The 18,834-nt window shown below is 37.1% G+C and overlaps 2 protein-coding genes across 2 annotated transcripts; one reads left to right on the top strand and one right to left on the bottom strand.

Moving 5' to 3' along the window:
- Positions 1 to 6,090: 6,090 nt before the first annotated feature.
- Positions 6,091 to 10,294, bottom strand: dynlt2b (dynein light chain Tctex-type 2B). The gene is made up of 5 exons (XM_061737175.1): positions 10,159 to 10,294; positions 8,271 to 8,404; positions 7,436 to 7,505; positions 6,970 to 7,033; positions 6,091 to 6,890 (listed from the first exon to the last, which is right to left on the bottom strand). Exons 1-5 carry the CDS (start codon positions 10,203 to 10,205, stop codon positions 6,843 to 6,845), a joined length of 363 nt encoding a protein of 120 aa, XP_061593159.1. The 5' UTR covers positions 10,206 to 10,294; the 3' UTR covers positions 6,091 to 6,842.
- A 5,876-nt stretch (positions 10,295 to 16,170) lies between these two features.
- Positions 16,171 to 17,956, top strand: si:ch211-276k2.2 (receptor-transporting protein 2-like). Its single transcript, XM_061737173.1, has 2 exons — positions 16,171 to 16,331; positions 17,485 to 17,956. The coding sequence occupies exons 1-2, from the start codon at positions 16,183 to 16,185 to the stop codon at positions 17,813 to 17,815; spliced, it is 480 nt and encodes a 159-aa protein (XP_061593157.1). The 5' UTR covers positions 16,171 to 16,182; the 3' UTR covers positions 17,816 to 17,956.
- Positions 17,957 to 18,834: the final 878 nt, after the last annotated feature.

Raw genomic sequence — 18,834 nt, 5'->3', positions numbered from 1 at the left:
TTAAACTGTTTCCACAGATGTTCAATGGAACACTTTTGTTGTTTTCAAGTTACTTCACAGACCATCATGGGTTTTTCCTTATTTAATGGAACAAACACATTTGTCCATGTCTGTTGTCATATTTTGCTGTCTACACAGAGCAAAACAACAGATCAAAATCAAAAGAAAGAGGGGAAAAAAATGAAATCAATAGAGAACAATGGTTCCAGACTGAGGGGCTAAAACCTGTTCTAATCTTATCTAAAACTATGGGGTATATTACTGTCTTCATATTCTTTACACAAACCTTAGTTTGTGCTGATCTTTGTTAGCTTCTTGTGGAGGTTATAAAAATATTGCTTTACCTTGTCAGTCGACATATTCTTTTCTTCTCTAGTTTCCTTGTCTCGTATCCTTTCCAGGTTAAACTAGTCTTCAGTTTGTAAACAAATCCACTTGGACCGCTGTCTCAGCTGGTAGGCTCAATTCACTGCATGTTTGAAACAGTGTGGTACCGCCACTGAGCTGTCAAACAAAAAAGTTCAATGCAAAATTATAAATAATTTGGGGCATAAATAACTGAGGACTTGTGAATAAATGAGCACACCCTCAGTCCACTAGCAAATATGTGATTCATAGAAATCCACATTAAATAATTTTTGTTCTTGTCTGTATTTCTGTGCGCTACGGATGGAAAAGTTGGAGGAATAATTCCTCTTAAAAATTGTTTAAAAAGATAAAATAAAATAAAAATGTGACTGTCAATTAAACTGCCACATATCTGAAGGACATGACAACATATTGAGAAACCTTGTAATGGCTTTTTTATCCAGTCAGTTTGTGCCTCGTTCAGGAGTTCATGTGTGATATATTCTCAGATATTAACCATTCATTTTTCCCCAAAGTTGAAATGTAATTACCTTTTCCACTATTTACAGATAATCCAATATCTCAATGCTAGCATAACCAAGGACACTGAAGGGAATGCTTTGCAATTTCACCTGCTGCTAATGCACTACTTTGTTATCACAAATAATTGAATAGATGCGTCCTCTCAAAATCTCTTGTCATCATCTGAATCTACTTCAATATCTACACTGTATTTGAGATGATTTTCATCCATCTGTGGGTCTCTTTTCCATCTGTTGGAGACCATGTTGGGGCAGTCAAAGGTGCACTCAGCACCTTCATATCCTATTTTTTTGGTGTTAACTATTAGAATTGACATCAATACAAGTACTTCTGACACAAGTCACAGATTATTTTTTCTCACTGATGCCAAGTGGAGGGGTTTAATCATACTGTCCATACAAATTGAATCTGTTAGGGATTCATTGCTGCCAGCGCCTTGTTACCAAAACAATTAGCATGATAATGCAGTCCTCCTGTGGTTTTCAGTCTAAACAGCCAGCTCATCCTATCATGGTATCATGGTTTCATGGTGAAACAAGATTTGCTCTTAATCACACATTCTGGTCAGACGGTGATCCCACAGCACGCTGTCACAAGAGTGCAATAAAACATCTATCAGAGAGATAACAAGAACATTTAGGATGACATTATAAACAGCTGGGTGTGCTCATGGTGATCTTGACAACATAAAAAAACAAACGTGGATGTCAACGGAAAATGGTAAAGACAAATTACCACTTTTTAATACATAAATATAGATTTATGCATTTTAAGTTAACTATTTCTTTTTTTTTTATTTATTTTAGACACTTTATTAATCCTCTTGCGGCAATTCGTGACTCTGCTTTTAACCAAAATCTAATTTAAACAGCGCTGGGGCAGGATTTGGTGATTAAGGGCCTTGTTCAGGAGCTCCCCTTTTACACCAAGCTGGTTCCAGGGCTGGTGCTAGTGCTGGTGCTAGAGCCGGTTCGCGGTTGGTTCTAAGTAAGAACCGTTTGCTTTTACACAAGCTGGTGCTAGCCTGCAGCTGGCCAGAGAGCCACGTCATCACGTTACTGTATATGTCACCACCACTCCCCCTCGTTTTCATCCCCACCCTGATCAGGAAGCTGAGAGCCAAAAGCTGTTTTAATTTCAGCTGTAGCGCTGTTAATATGGCACTCTATTAAGTTTTAATATTTTTTCAGGTAAAATGGTAACTTTAAGATCCGCAACCTGGGCTCAGTTTATCCAAATAACGCCTGTTAAGAAATTTGATCTGAAAATTTCGGAATTTCTGGCTGACTGCGGGCTCCGGAGCTGATTTATGGTTCCGCGTTAAATCGACGCAGAGCCTATGGCGAAGGGTACGGCGTACGGCTCCCGTCGCCACGTAACCTACGCCGTAGGCTCTGCGTGATCGTCACACCATATGAGGAAGCCGACAGTTAAAAGCTGTTTTAATTCCTGCTGTAGCGCTGTTAATATGGCACTTTATTAAGTTTTAATATTTTTTTCAGGCGTAAAAGTAACCATTAACATCCCCAACCTGGGCTCAGTTTATCCAAATAACGGATCGAGCGTTGAAGACGGTGGTTAAGTTAGCAGACTCTTTTATTATGACATCCATTTATTTAATAAAAATTCCCGGCCCGCGGGGACGGGCTGGGAGCGGGCTCGGACGAGGCTGCCGCTCCATCGGCGGGCACGGAGCCCGCCGACGTTACTGTTGATGGATTGTACCGTAGACCACTGCTGCTTCTGTTTTACATCCATTATTAAATAAATGGATGTAATAATAAAAGAGTCTACTAACTTAACCACCGTCTTCAACGCTACGTTGTTTAAAAACGGCGCTCTTCCGTGTTTATTCTGCTTTGGTTGTTCAGTAACACCGTCCCCAGCCCTGCCCCCAGCCCCCGACGTAAAGCGGTTCTAGACCTGGCCCAGCTCAAAACTGGTGCTACAGCAGCACCAGTTTTGAGAGCCAGGAGCCGGTGCTTAGGCTGTGCAAAACCAAAGAACTGGTGCTAAGTCTGGCTCTAGCCCAGAACCAGCCCTGGAACCAGCTTGGTGTAAAAGGGGTATGGCTCATCTCTGTTACCAACCCGGACCTAAAAAGTCAGTGCAGCTCTGGTTTGTGGTAAAGAAGTTTAACCTGTATCAGATCAATAAGTGAAAAAATGGAAAAAGTTTGAATCAAAAGCATTATCTTTAACAAGTGTGCAGCCAGTTGACAGCATGGACTTACATGCACAGCTTCCAGTAGCACAGAATCACTCGTGTTTTTCTGATGATGTAACAGAAGTCAAAAAGTCAGAAGAATTCTGAATAGCAGACAGGTTTACCACCTATCTGCCCTGATTCATCTAAATGCAGCAAAGCAGAATAGGCAGTGCAGATGGACAGTGACCCTGAACAGAATGTACAACTGCGGAGCTACTGAGGGAAAGAATTGCAAGTTTCCACGGTGGCTGAGTCAACAACCTCATCTTGACTTAAAATTGAGCTTCAATTTAGTTATTGAAGCCAAAATTAAAGACATATAAACCTACACTCAAGCAGCAACTAACTGCCAAAAAGCTCAATGAGGGAATATCTCTTGGAGAAGATTGCGTGTTCTGGACTACATTAAGCTATCGCCTGCAAATGACTCTCGGTAAATCAATAAAGTTTCAGTATATAAGCCTTTGGTCAATTTATAGCAGAAAATTCCTTCAACATTCATAATTATATTTAATTTGTGTGGAATCATATGTAATTAAGATTAGTTATTTGTCATTATTTTAGAACAGGCCGCTTATATATTCACAAAAAAAAAGTATAATGAATAGTATAACTAGTATAAAAGCATAATGTCAGACATATCTCTCTCTCTCTATGGTTTAAAGGCAGGGGACCTCCAGCGATGGCTATTTTATGACCGTGACTCTGGAAAACCAGATGTGTTAATTCTCATTTCATGGGCATATGGTCAGAGCTTTAACATCATGAACCTGCCTAACCTTAAGCTATTCAGTTAGAAGTAAATGTCTGCAAAAAATCTAATGTCCATATGGTAGGTTTGATTTCTGGGTCATGGATTAACTGAAAAATTAAATGAAAATCCTACTTTAGTGATTTAGGGTTGTCCTTCAGGGTTCTATATACTACATGTATGTAGGAAATAAGTCTCTATGTTCACATTCAAAATAATTTTAGTATCAGTTTAGCCATCACCGGAAATACATTAAAAAATACAAAAAAAAAAGGTTTACAGAGTTAAATTAACTCTGTATACTTGCAGACTATAAAAAATAATATATGTTTTACAGCACATTTTTCACTGTGTGAAGCAAAATAATGACCAACTTATCTAAGCTTGTTAGAATGTATCCATCTTATTGGAAGACTTTATGGCTGCAAACCAATTTGCCTGGAGTCTGATCAAAGCTGGTGTCTTAATATAAATAAAAGAGATGAGAAACAGATACATTAAGATACAATGTCATTTTACAAAGCTACAAATGAATATCTAAAAAAAAAAAAAGATGACTATTTGTGCCAGGAGATAAGATTTCCTTTTGTCAACCAACACGGCAACAATTTAACTTCATTTTGGCTTTGATGAAGCACTATTCAGTCAAGAACATACAAACTCTGGGCAAAAATAAAATAAACACTCTTGGAGGATTTTCATTTAGCCGATTTATTTTGTAATGAAAAGAAAACTCACAGATACGGTACAAAACACAAAATTTGAATCCTTCTTTAGCTTAAAAATAACCTTTTTTTTGTTCAAATAAAATGTATGACCTCTTCTGTAACATCTCTAGTATACTTTAAATGAAATATTGTACTTTTCCAAACATCATTTTCACAACATGTTCCATCTCCTGTGCGCTCCACCCAGACAACACTGAGGTATTTCCAGTGATGATTTATGGCCTGTTTCCAGCAACGGTACAACACAATTCAGTACATATGTAAAAAAGAATTAGTTTTTATCATCAAAAGTTGCAAAACTGCGCCAAAACCAGCATACTGTACCACTCTGGTTTTCAGCATCCTTGTTGGGGGACCAAAACTAGTGATTCAGTACGTAGTACATACTGTTTGCAAAATGATACTTTCTTCCACATGACATGAAGATGCAGCATTTTAAAGTCTTTTCTCAAACAAAGCTCAGCTTCTTCTTGGCAAAAATAAAGAATACAATGTGCTGAATGACCTCCACTGGTACCCTTTCTTAACTGAGTTGCATACTTGTTCATGACTGTATTGACTGAGACACTGTGCTGCACGGGTAGGATGTTGCGTTGTTAGGCTGTTACGTAGCAGAAGTAGCCACAGGCATCCAGCCAACACACCTGGCAGTGGAAACGCTAGATCAGGCCTCACTGATCTCCACTGAGCTGTACTGCACAGAGGACACGTGGCTTAGGTGTCTAGTAGAGCTACCGTCAGTGAGAGGGAAAGTTTAAATGTGTGGGTATAAATCAGCTGACATTTGTGGAGGAGACAGAGGGCAGCCAGTAACAATGATATTTTCATAATCGTGACCGTTTCAACATTTTTATAGATGGAATAACTTTAATTTCAGAGAAGGTGCACGTCATCACTGTCCACTTGTTTGTTGTAAATTTCTAAACGCTAATTTCTAATCGTTTCACTTTGTGTCCTGGTGATTCATCCCCCTGTAAACTCCCAAGACAAAGCACACTCCTAAACTACTAAGATTTATCTCAAAGCGCATGCAATGTTAACAATATGTAATTAAGCATACTATAGTGCCGGCCAACTCCCTGAAGAAGACATTTTTGTGGCAAATATTTATCTTGAAAACACGTGTTATCTTCTTGCCTACGGTTAGAAAAATTATGAGGTTTGGGCCGCTCGGTGGCGCAGTGGGTTAAGCGGCGGCTCATATACTGAGGCTACAGTCCTCCTCCTGCAGCGGTCGCGGGTTCGAATCCAGCCCGCGCACCTTTGCTGCGTGTCTCCCCCGTTCTCTCTCTCTACCCCTTTCCAGTCTGCATCTCCAATAAAGGGCCACTAGAGCCCAAAAAAAGAAAAATGATGAGGTTTGTATGTGTATGCATATGTATGCGTATATATATATATATATATGTATATATATTAAATATAGTAATAATGCTCATATATTTACCTTTGGTTTCTACCTTCATGGTATCAATCATTAATATGTGTGCAGACAAGGTAAAAAAAATAAAAAATGATGAGGACCTATTACTAAAAGGTTGCAACTTTGTCTGACTCCCTAAAACGATTGTGTGGACCTCAAATTACACTTCCTGGATAAGTAAGTTTTTACCTTTCTCCTTTTTAGAAATCTTCAACTTGAATATGAAAATTAGGCATGGTGTTGGTATGAATGAGCAAAATGTAGGAATGTGTGCAAACTTACCACATGCTGCAGAGAATCTTACAATATCATGATAGCCTGTAAATAAAGTCTGTAAGTAAAAGGGATGAGATGCTTTTAATGAAATGGAGGTTGGCTGCTCTCACAAAATAGCAAAAATAAACACATTTTTACATGTGAAGAAACAAAAGTAAAGCTTGTCATTTATCTTGACAACAGTAATTTAAATTACTGACCTAAAATAAAGTTATTTAGGTACAAATGTCGGTTTTCTATCAAAAAGGTAGTGTCCAGAAGTTACTTACCGGTACTCAGAAATATCATTACACCCTTAATCTGAAGGGCACTGTAGATGCCCACTGAAGTAGTGCACTGTAGATGCATAAAATATACTTTATATATTTCCACAATCCAATGTAAAGATGGAAAAAGTCCTCCTTAACATTACATTTCTTCTCTCTTGGGTTCCAGTGTCCAAGTCCATCTCTGTTGCCTGAGAGCGAACAGAGCGAAGTACAGAACTATAGTCTGAAATGGCGACTGTAAGCTGTCTCACAAAGTTCACCTCATCTAACTTCATATAAAAGTCCTTTTATCCAGGTCTTCAGTACATATAGCTGCCAAAAACGGTCACCACACAGAACAAGCTGTCCTAGGGATGAAAACATAATGACTTGAAAAAATGGTCTTTGAGAAGTCCGCCCACTGATTACGTTTGACAGAACACTTACATTCATGAAAACATCTTCAGCACAGCTGTCCGTGTCAGTGTCCCACAAACACTTAGAGGACATCCTGGAAATACACAGAGACAGATTCTGATCTGATGGAGATGTCTTCAACGCTGGGGATTGCTATGAAGCAACTGCCTGAATAGTATTTAGTCAAATCTCAATACTCTGCAAATATGACTACGGAAAATATATTCAGTGTCAGCCACTGTCTCTAATTTAACAATATTTTCATAATTCTCTTAATATTTTCATGTGGTGCTGAAATGATTATTGTTAAAAAATTACAACTGTCGATTTAAAGAAATAATTTGTATTTGGCTGCATTCTGGACTTTGTTTTCAGCAATGGAAGACATTTTACATCTGCTTTCCTAAAGAAAAGAATTGTATAAAATAGATTAATGGCGTTTAACAAACTTTAATAGTTTTTTTTTAGTGTTTACTAGTACAGCATGGTAACTTACTTCACTCCTTGTCCTCGTTGTTCTCCGATCACCACTTGAACGACAAGCTTATACTTGTCAAATCCAGCACCTGTGCACATAAGATGCATTTATGCACATCATTTCATGAAAAAAAACATGTGCAAAAGTAAAACATGTGATATACTATTTGTGCAGTGTAAAACTCTAAGGTCCAGGTCCCACCAGGCGTAGAAGCACTGCTTAGATGGATGCACTTCACCAGCTGCAGTGAATTTTAGCCATTCAAGTGAATGAGAACAGTCCCACCACCACAATTTGGAAGCTCTCCTCGTAATCATCCTTTTTATGTTTAAAAACAGTAAGAACAGGACATGACAAGAAATACGTCTTTAAACTAACAGATTTTCACCATCTCAGAGCCTGTGGGTAAAGTCATGATCTCACGAATGCAACCAAGCAAGTGGCGCTTGGAAGCACTCCACTTCAGAAACTCAGGTGGATCTGATAAGAGCGTGCCATAGACGGAGCAAAATTGCAACAAACTTCTAACTGGTGGGCCTCAGGGTTCATTTTATGACACACATGTAAATTAATGAGAGGCACTACAGGCTACATCTACAGTGTGAAAAAACAGACATTAATTGTAGTACTAGACATTTTCTCTCAGAGCATATTTTTTCCCATCTCTAACATCTTTTGTTAACATTTTATTTGTATGCTGGTGTATGACGCTACTTGAGATTTCCTACAGTTTAAATAAAAATGTATATTTTTCATATTTAACAATGATTTTGAAAAAGATAAAAAGTGTCTACAATACTTATGTGCTCTCATACCAAGTTATTTCACAAACAAGTTAGAAATCATCACTCACTCTTGACCTTGTCCTTTACGCAGTCTGCCAGCGAACGGGTCAGCTCAGGGACGTTCTCTGGGTCGTACTGCACTCCAGACAGCTGCTCCCTCACTATTTCACGAATATACTCCTTAACAATGGCAGGCTTAAACCTGGAAAAAATATCAACAAAAAAAAATTATATTTGATAATCTTGAATCTGGAAATATATGGACACTAATGTTTGTTATTTTAAATGTTACCAAAATATATTTAAGTCACATTAACAAAGTATATATGGATATAAGTGATGACTCGTAACTTTAATTTGTAGGGTATTGACATCCAAAGTAAAGGAATGACTTTGGAATTGCACCCTTTTTAATATCTAGAAGCCTCTTCTCAGAGTAAAACAAAATCAACTGTACAATAGGTTCAAAAGCTGCTTCATCTACAGGTTTGGTCTGTTCCTTAGCCATGTTTACATCAGTATGGCAAGGAATAGGTCTGCTCTTGAATTCGGGATCTACTGCAGTAATCTACAACATGAGCTCAAAGGAGCTTGCAATAAAAATTAAAAAGTTTTTCCTCAGTCTGAAGAAAAAGAAAACAAGCAAAACCATCAGTGATAGCAAAATTAACATTCCAAAATTAACATTAGAGTTTCCGATACCATACCAATATTAAAATACTCACAGATACTCCCAGTAAAGGTATCATATTGGTAAGTATATACCTCTATGTACCATCTGATGCCAGACAATTTATATTAATAGACTCCCATTTTTTCTTTGTTCTTTTAAAAGCCAGCACATGAAGTCAGCATTTAAGGAGCCATCACGTGAAAAAGGTTTTCAAGTCTAAAGGAAAAAGGGACAAACTGTAGACTTCATTGTGCTGGATAACATTCTATACCTGGTTAAAATAATGCGTTCCTTCAAAATAAAATAAAAATAAAAAGTTAATACAAAAATGAAAGAAAAACGGTCCAAATCATCCCCCCTGTGAAACTGCCATCCCCCCTTTCCATCCCTTATGTCATTTCATCAATTAATGTGGTTTTACTGCTATTTCAACATTTAGAGTCATCACCAGGAAAATAACACCAGAAAAATAACTTATTTGACAATATTCACCTGTTCCAAGTAAATTTTCACTTGAAATAAGTAAAAAAATCTGGCAGTGGGACAAGATTTATCTTCTCATTACAAGCAAAAAAATCTTGTCCCACTGGCAGATTTTTCTACTAATTTCAAGTGAAAATCTACTTGAAACATGTGAAAATTGTTGTTTTTTCCAGTGATTAGTCTTTTTTTAAGTGTAATGAGATTTTTTTAATTTTACTAAAATTAGACATTTCAACTAGAAATAGGACAAATATTCTTATTTTGAGTTTTTGCAGTGATCCATTTTACTTATCCTGTGAAGGACAGAGGCATATTGATAAGTTCAGAAAACTGTTTTTTATTGTTGTGTTTTGATGTATTTGATGTAAGCCCAGTGGATATTTAAAGTTTACAGAAGACTGCATTTAACTGCTGCTATGTCATTCCTGCAGTATTTCTGCAGCTGTTTTGGTCACTGCTATTATTTGTAATATATTATATTATTTGTAATCAGCACAAATTATCTGTCCCCATATGATAAAATCCACCATCCCCCCTGATTTTATTTTACAACTCGAGTACTGCATATATATATATATATATATATATATATATATATATATATATATATATATATATATATATATATATATATATGTGTGTGTGTGTGTGTGTGTGTGTGTGTGTGTGTGTCTATGTCGTGCAGATCTATGATCCTCCCCAGACCGTTGGTCCCCGTTAGCTCAAAGCTAGCGAGGTTTCAGCCAAAGGCTCAAACTCTGCCCACCATAAACTACTTTTGAACACTTTGACCAACTCACTTGTGCTGATAATTAGGTCGTATGAGATACGTATCGGAGCCGTCCATGACGAATTGATAAATAAATGTAGAAAACAGCAAGAATCACAGAAACGCAGGCGGCTGTTCCGAGTTTCACCGTTTCACCGTTGCCATGGCGACGACTCGGGAGGCCGGGCGAAGACTTTCAGCGCTTCCTCTTTCAAAATAAGAGTGCGCTCAAATATCGCCTCTTGTTTGATCATACACTTGACTGTATTTTTTTATTTATTAAAATAAAATATAATAAATAAATAAATAAATACATTTTGATCTCAGATCTCAGATCATTACTACAAAAAATCTAAAGAAACACTGTCATGTAAATCGGCCAACTTGAACCTTCATAATGTCGAAACTTGGTAAATGCAGCACTGAAGGATGTAGGTATGGTATGCAACAATAAGAAAAGAAAACATGTAGATAGTTACTTGTTTTGGATTCTGGGTTGATTGGAGTTGCACAGGAAACCAGTGGGGTAAACACTGTGTACTTTTCTGACCTTCAAATTATGTTGGCCAACACATAAGAGAAAATTGCATATGGGATTGAATGCTGAGTTTAGCATTATGTTCCATATTGATTATAATTATCTTTAGGTCACCGATTAGGTGCAAATGATGAATTGCAAGAGTTTACATCCTTTTTCATGAAACATTAAACCTTCAAATGAGATTAAATGAGCCATAGGATCTTTTAAAGTAGGAAATTAATGTGTTCCCCTTTTGTACATCCCTCATTAAAAGCATCATGAAGGGAGTATTATTACTAAAACATTTACTTTAAATAAATAAATAAATGTTGCTACTGTGGCTGCTGGGATGCATGTATGTATGTATGTATGTATGTATGTATGTATGTATGTATGTATGTATGTATGTATGTATGTATGTATGTATGTATGTATGTATGTATGTATGTATGTATGTATGTATGTATGTATGTATGTATGTATGTATGTATGTATGTATGTATGTATGTATGTATGTATGTATGTATGTATGTATGTATGTATGTACGAATGTATGTATGTATGTATTGTATATTGTGACATGTGTGCATGGGTAAGTGTATATATGTAATGTACAGAGGTGGACAGAGTACTCGACCCCAGTACTTGAGTAAGAGTACAAATACTACTAGTCAAAATTTACTCCGTTACAAGTAAAAGTAGCTCAGTCAAAATATTACTCGAGTAAGAGTAGAAAAGTACTTGCTTTTAAAGGTACTTAAGTATCCAAAAGTAAATGCTTTTAAATTTACTTTAAGTAAAAGTAAGAGTAAGAGTAAGAGTAAATTTCTTATTTTCCACATCAGTAAATTACTATATTTTTTCTAAATTAATTTAAGGATCTTTTAACTCTTGTTTCTGAGAATTCGATGTTGAGTTGTTGAAAGCAGAGAGGTAGTTCTGCTTCGGCAGACACAATAAACATTTGAAAATAAATGTCTGTGGTTTGTCTGTGCCCTCGTTTTTTACTCTGTCGAACTCAAACATTGAGTTAAGATACGGCCAAGGATTTTGTGAAAGTCCCTGCTCCGAGTCCGGCTCATTATCAGACTCAGACGACTCAGCGGATTGTCTTTCTTCTCCTGACGCAGGCGTAGCCATTGTTGCGGCTCTGTCTTGACTTGTTGCGGCTCTGTCTTGACAAACGCAGGCTACTTTGGCGGTATAGTTTTGAGGAGGCTTGACGTATTTCCGCTTCACGTACATCCCAGTGGAGAGCGTGCACTGTGATAGGTCTCCTCCTTTGACAAAAACAGCTTGTGTCCAATAGGATTTTAGGGAAGAAGAAAAAAGAGCAGACCTGAAAGTAACGAGTACTTTTCAGCCTTCCAAGAAATTTACTCGAGTAAAAGTAAAAATATTTGTCTTGGAAATGTATTCAAGTAAGAGTAATAAGTACCAAAGAAATCTAATACTCAAGTAAAGTACAAATCCTCTGGATATGTACTTAAGTACAGTACTCAAGTAAATTTACTCTGTTACTGTCCACCACTGGTAATGTATATATGTATATGTATGTATTTATACATATGTGCAGTGAACAATATGCTTGAACTCTCTCCTCTTTGGCTTCCCTCACAAATCCCTCCATAAACTTCAACTGGTCCAGAATTCAGCTGCCCACATCATGACTGGGACCCCCTCCATCCATCACATCACTCCTGTCCTCCAACAGCTCCACTGGCTCCCGGTTCAGTTCCACATTCAATTCAAAGTCCTCCTGCTTACATTCAAGGCCATCCACAACCTCGGCCCCCTATATCTGTCTGATCTCCTCCACGTCCACACTCCCTCCCCAGCCCTAAGATCCTATTCCTCCATACATCAATCTGTCCCCTCCGCCCGTCTCACCACCGTGGGGAGCAGAGCATTCAGCCACTCTGCTCCTCGTCTCTGGAATTCACTACCACTCCAACTCAGAAACATTGACTCATTCACTCATTTCAAATCACAACTCAAAACGCATCTTTTCAAAACTGCCTTTTCTGATGTTTTTAAATGTGTTCTGCTGTTTTTATTTTTTTTAATGTGTTGTTTACGTGTGGCACATATATATAATTGCCTGCTCACTTTAATATGTTGTTTTATATATAGCTCTTATATTGCATATTTACAGACACCCCATTCAATTTTAAGCATTTCTATTTTTTTTTTTTTTTTAGTATAAAAGGCACGAGACCACCTGGGAGCTTTCAAATAAACAAAACGATCATGTTTGTATGACATGACACAACTGTGCAGATATTGGTAAGCCTCAGAAGCTTTCAGATTGTCCATTGCGGATTGCACGAAGTAGGAGCAGATCTTTCTGTCCGTTCTGCTGGGCCGTGTCGTCATGTTATCCTCCCAGTTCTGCACTGAATTCGGGTGGGGGAGAGTAACGCCATCTCCAGTCAAAGTAGTAGAACCGTGTTCCCATGGCAAAGACATAGTTGTCGACATTAAAAGCTCACGAGCAGCGAGTCTTTGCTTTAGGTTAGTATCCACGCCGTTGTGTTTACACCGGTAGACGCTGCGCAAATCACTTCCGGCGGAAATTAAATGCATTTGTGTAGAGTAATGGCAGCGCCCAGGTTTTGGCACGTAAAACTGTCTATATAAGCTGTGGGTTGCGCTGAATTCTTCAGTTGGCAGTTAACACTGGGACCAGTAAAAGCCACTGACGATCAGCCGACTCACATTTCTGTTTTTATTTATTCCTTCAGGTGGGTAAATGTTACATAAGCATTACTACAGTTTGTCAATATTGTTAGCTTTTTATTTAGTGTACTGTCACATTATAACGTGTATTTTGTTAGCGGTATTTGTACTAGTTTAGTTTAACCGGGACGAGTTGGCAGCAGCCTTTCGGTTACGTTGAGTGGTTGTGGTCAAATTAATGTTACAACTGTCAATCGGAGTCGGATGTAACGTTTGCCTGACTCAACTGATATTTATATATGACTACGATATAATTTTAGAGTGTTTTGTTGTTTATATTTTCTGTGTTTTATTAATTTTCCACCAGCTGATTAGCAGCGCTATTTACCGTTGCCAAGGCAACCAGGCAGCGCGCAGGCTGTAATACGTCACAAGTAAAAAAAAGAGGATAAATGGGAGAGATTATGTTATTGATGTAATTGTTGTGGGATAGATAGATAGATAGATAGATATAGATAGATATGCTTTATTCCAGACTCAAGGTCCATACAAAAATACAATCAAAAGACACACAGTACAAAAAAGATTAAAAAACACAAAGATAAAAAATAGTCTAATGACTCATTTTAAGAGACACTTATACCAGTGTTCCCAAAACTGAGACGTGCAGCGTCTAGCGTGTGACTAAAGGCATAAGGGAATAATATGATTGTTTTATATAGATAATAATAAGAATTGTATATAATATAAATATAGAATGAGTACTTTCATTACCCTTATATAGAATTGATCATTTTTGATAGCTTATGTTTATTCATAACCACCTATTTTATGTTTATTGTGATTCTATTAGCCTATTGGTTTTACATTTAAATATTTAGTGAATGTATTGTTATTAGTGTATTTTGAAATATTGAGATTTTATATAATACTGTGATTTTGATATGATATTGTTATTGTTTATATTGTCATTTTTATTGGTCCAAATAAGATCAGTTGGCAGTTAACACTGGGACCAGTAAAAGCCACTGACGATCAGCCGACTCACATTTCTATTTTTATTTATTCTTTCAGAATAAATTATGTTCTAAAATATGTCACCCTATGAGTCAGCTTGCACTCTGTGGGGGTAACATACGGCGACCTTGAGTGCCAAGAAAGGAGCCTTTAAATATAATAATTATAATTATAATTATAATTATTATTATTATTATTATTATTATTATTATTATTATTATTATTATTATTATTATTATTATTATTATGTGTAATATATATATATTCATATTATATGTGAATGAATGTTTATTTGTACATATATATTTAAACACATGTACATGCGTGTATGTACATTAATATATAAATATAGCTACCTTTACTAGTGTATACTAGTGTGCTAACTATGAATTGTTATATAGTAGACAACACACAATACATAATAGATGATGAATGTAGGACGATTATATTCTCTCGAATAGAGATTTAGACATTGCGCTTTAAAAACTGCATTTCTTTTCTGTTTTATTTTTTCCGCCCACAATTAGTATGTACTGTACTACTGCTTGACTGCTCTTTCACGGTCCACTCTTTACTGGTCTTTCACATCCCACCGTCATTGTTCTTATTCCACTTTGGCAGAATTTATTTATTCTTTTTCCTTTTCTTCTGGGGATTGATAAAATATGGCTAGACTGTCAAGACAGCTGGTGAAGGAAACACACACACACACACACACACACACACACACACACACACACACACACACACACACACACACACACACACACGTCCCAGTTTCGTTTCGTTTGTTGACATACCTTTTATTCACTACTTTGCTGAATTGAAAGTACTAATACACCAGATATGCTGCTGTCGCTCTTGTTATTGAATATACCGTTGAAAATACAACTTACATAAAACAATAGAGTGATGTAAACATGTATATGACTATGAATTGTTATATACATATATGTATATATATATACACACACTTACAGTATATCATTTTTGTAATTTTTTTCACAGATGTGGAAAAGTTATTACTTGTAGCTGCATAATTTAGATTAGTATATTAGCTGATGATGCAGTTAATGCTATCATCAGATATCAAACTGACGTATTAGTCAGCTGATAAAAGGACTGTTTCCCAGGTATGCCACCAGACAGGAAAGAGGGTGTGTTGTGAATTACTAGAAATTTTAGTTTAGTTTCATTTAATATGCTGGTGTGTGTGTGTGTGTGTGTGTGTGTGTGTGTGTGTGTGTGTGTGTGTGTGTGTGTGTGTGTGTGTGTGTGTGTGTGTGTGTGTGTGTGTGTGTGTGTGTGTGTGTGTGGGTGTGTGTGTGCGCGTGGGTGTGTGTGTGTGGGTGTGTGTGTGTGCGTGTGGGTGTGTGTGTCAGATAGCATATTTAATCAACTTATATGGTCATTTAGGCTGATGCACTTCTTGAGTATCCTGTTTGATCAAATATTTATTTATCTATTTATTCATTTAAAAAGTAAATTCGATAAATTAAAAATTGTACAAAATATTAATTGTCACGTTACAGCATCAACAAAGTGCAAACACCTGAACCCTTTCTGAAGCTAGTATGGAGCCCACAGTGTAGGACAACATAAACAGAAGATGGCAGTGTTGCTTTCCATCCCACCAGAACTCCTTTCTGTTTCATTTCTCCATCTGTCTTTATCTATGGTTGATCAAATGCAACTGAAACTTAAGGAAGAACTTAAGTTTTGTTTTCCTCAGTGTCACAGTTTCCACCCTGAGGGTGATGAGTCAGTCTCACCAGATATAAATACAGCGTACAGATCAGCTGTGTTATTTTACCCAGCAGAATCACTGATACAGCACAGATGGAGCCTCAGGAGTGGATACGCATCTTTCAGGAACAGATATCCAGACAGATCCTTAACCAAGCCCACACTTGGCATCTGGAATTCGATGACAACATTATGGGTCAAAACCCAGGACGGGAGCAATACATCAGGACCACACGTGCCAGGTTAGTGATAAATGTGTCTGGTTTGTTTATATGTCAACAATAAATGATTGTTCCATTATATTGAATCGCATGTGCATGAACTGTTTCTGTTTAAGAAAAAAATCTCTTAGTTTCAATGCTAGTTTTTAATTAAATGTTAATGTTGATTAAGATTGAATGTGTTTATTTCTGTCCTTTATGACACAAACTGAGTTACTTTAGAGTTTATAATAACTTTTAGAGAAGTCTCACAAACAAAAAATACAAATAGTCCGTCAGGTGTCTGTTCTTTAAATGCTTCTAGTTGAGTCACGCACACACACAACTACACACACACTTGTTAACAGTCAAAAAATAAAAGTATGAATATTCAAATTGTGTAAGGAGGTTTGTGAGGCACCAGAGCGGCCTCCCCACGTGCAAGGGGATCAGGCAAACTGGACCTGGGTGATGAGGTGTAAAGGAGAGACCCCGCAGAGCGTGGAATGCCAAAAAATAAGGCTTTTTAATGTATGCAAAAAAACACAAAGACATACAGGCGTAGGCAAAATCAGTATTCTAAAAAATGGCACATTGAGTATAGCCTCTCAGCAAGCTACCTCCACTCAGCAGCCCCCTTTCTGATATGCAGCCACTGATTATGAAGCCCGGCAGGGTGAGGAGGTTGATTGGGCACAGGTGGGCCCCAATCAGCAGAACCAGGTACACCTGTGTGCTGCTCCCCCGCAGACCACGCCCAATCCTCCACCCTGCCACACACATTAAAAAAGTCCGGTGACGGTGAGAAAGGGAGGGGTTGCTCACTTTCTCACAAGGTCTGAGACTCTGGTCCAGTCTGAAGGGGGATCTGAAGGAGCTGCAGCACCCCCCTCTGGCGGAAAATGAAACTACAAGACAAAAGAAAAAACAAATAATTGATTTTTATTTTTTATTGCAGTCCTTTAACCTAATGAGAAAAAAAAATATATTACAAGTGTAGTTCAATGTACACATGTATACTTCCATGTTAAGTGACAAATATTTTTTTGAATTGTACTTTGTTTAATTTTCCCTTCCCCATAGTTAGGTAGGTGTGAAATATTGTGTCTCCTGCATACGTGCTAACCCACAACTGTAAAGGACTATTGAATATATTGTCTGATGTAATATAGAAATGTTTCATGTCCTTTATTAGGTTCAGATGCAGCAAGTGTAAGAGAAGCTGGCCTTCCAACCGGGTGATGGTGCTCTTCCACATGCGGCTCTTTGACGGCCAGGGAACCGTCAAAGTGAGGCCGTTCCGCCAGAACTGCAAGAGGTGTGCCGAAGCTCCTATGGAGAAGCCCGAAGTCGACGCAGAAAACATAGAAATCATTATGGAGAACCTGGTGGAGAAAATAAGAATAAAATGTTACCATGAAAATCTTGGTCAAAAGAACAGGAAGCCCAGAAGCTTTGATGTCAAAAGTCCACATGAGCCGGCTCATTGTGAGGGATGCAAACAAGGAATCTGTACAAGGGATTAAGTTTATCATAAAATAAGATCATGTTAAGGATTTCTTTGTACTTATAAAGCATTAAAAATCTCTGTAAAATGTGTATTTAAATCACATTTAACTCTGTCAAGTGCTAAACTTTGTTTACATGAAGCCTGTGCGTGTTTGATTTGCTAGGTGCATTTTTGAAGTATAAAAAAGATACACTTCAAATACACTGTATTTATATTGTACTGATTTTATGTTTGCATATAACATCAGTAAAAATATTTATTGTGCATGAAGGAACACTGATTCTCTGCAGTTGTCACCATTTTCAATTGAGCCACATTTTCAACATATTTTTCTGTAAATTAGGATGTTTACAGTAAAAGAGATGTTTTCTTTTCGCATGTAAGGAGCTTTTATAACATAAGGATGGTACAGTACACACATACAATACTTTTCTAGTTTAATTGTCTTGGGTGGCTGGGTGTTAATGCAAAACCTTATTACAGTTTTTTTTTACGAAAACATTTACATAAATAAATAAATAAATGTTGCCACTGTGAATGCTGGGCTGCATGCATGCATGCATGCATGCATGCATGCATGCATGCATGCATGCATGTATGCATGTATGCATGTATGCATGTATGCATGTATGCATGTATGTATGTATGCATGTATGTATGTATGCATGTATGTATGTATGCATGTATGTATGTATGTATGTATGTATGTATGTATGTATGTATGTATGTATGTATGTATGTATGTATGTATGTATGTATGTATGTATGTATGTATGTATGTATGTATGTATGTATGTATGTATGTATGTATGTATGTATGTATGTATGTATGTATGTATGTATGTATGTATGCCCTGTACAAGGAACAAAACACCTCCACTGGTTTGCAAAACACAATGTCTGATTCACCCTTTTTGCAAAACATTGCACACAGTGATTTGGAATCAATTTGCTTTTTCACAAATATGTGTACCGGTATATGTTTTGACTGAAGTGTGTCATTTTGCAAACAACAATCTAGGAATTATGCCAAAT

Source organism: Cololabis saira, chromosome 13, assembly GCF_033807715.1.
Source record: "Cololabis saira isolate AMF1-May2022 chromosome 13, fColSai1.1, whole genome shotgun sequence".
NCBI classification, from domain to species: Eukaryota; Metazoa; Chordata; class Actinopteri; order Beloniformes; family Belonidae; genus Cololabis; species Cololabis saira.
Note: the sequence above shows the minus strand (reverse complement) of the source record. Positions and strands in the feature narration are given on the sequence as shown.

Coding starts and splice junctions, on each gene's coding strand:
- dynlt2b (XM_061737175.1), bottom strand. CDS start 10,205: ATGGACGGCTCCGATACGTATCTCATACGACCTAATTATCAGCACAA. Junction 8,405..10,158: donor CGACCTAATTATCAGCACAA/GTGAGTTGGTCA, acceptor TATTTTTTCCAG/GTTTAAGCCTGCCATTGTTA. Junction 7,034..7,435: donor CAACGAGGACAAGGAGTGAA/GTAAGTTACCAT, acceptor GTGTATTTCCAG/GATGTCCTCTAAGTGTTTGT.
- si:ch211-276k2.2 (XM_061737173.1), top strand. CDS start 16,183: ATGGAGCCTCAGGAGTGGATACGCATCTTTCAGGAACAGATATCCAGA. Junction 16,332..17,484: donor ATCAGGACCACACGTGCCAG/GTTAGTGATAAA, acceptor GTCCTTTATTAG/GTTCAGATGCAGCAAGTGTA.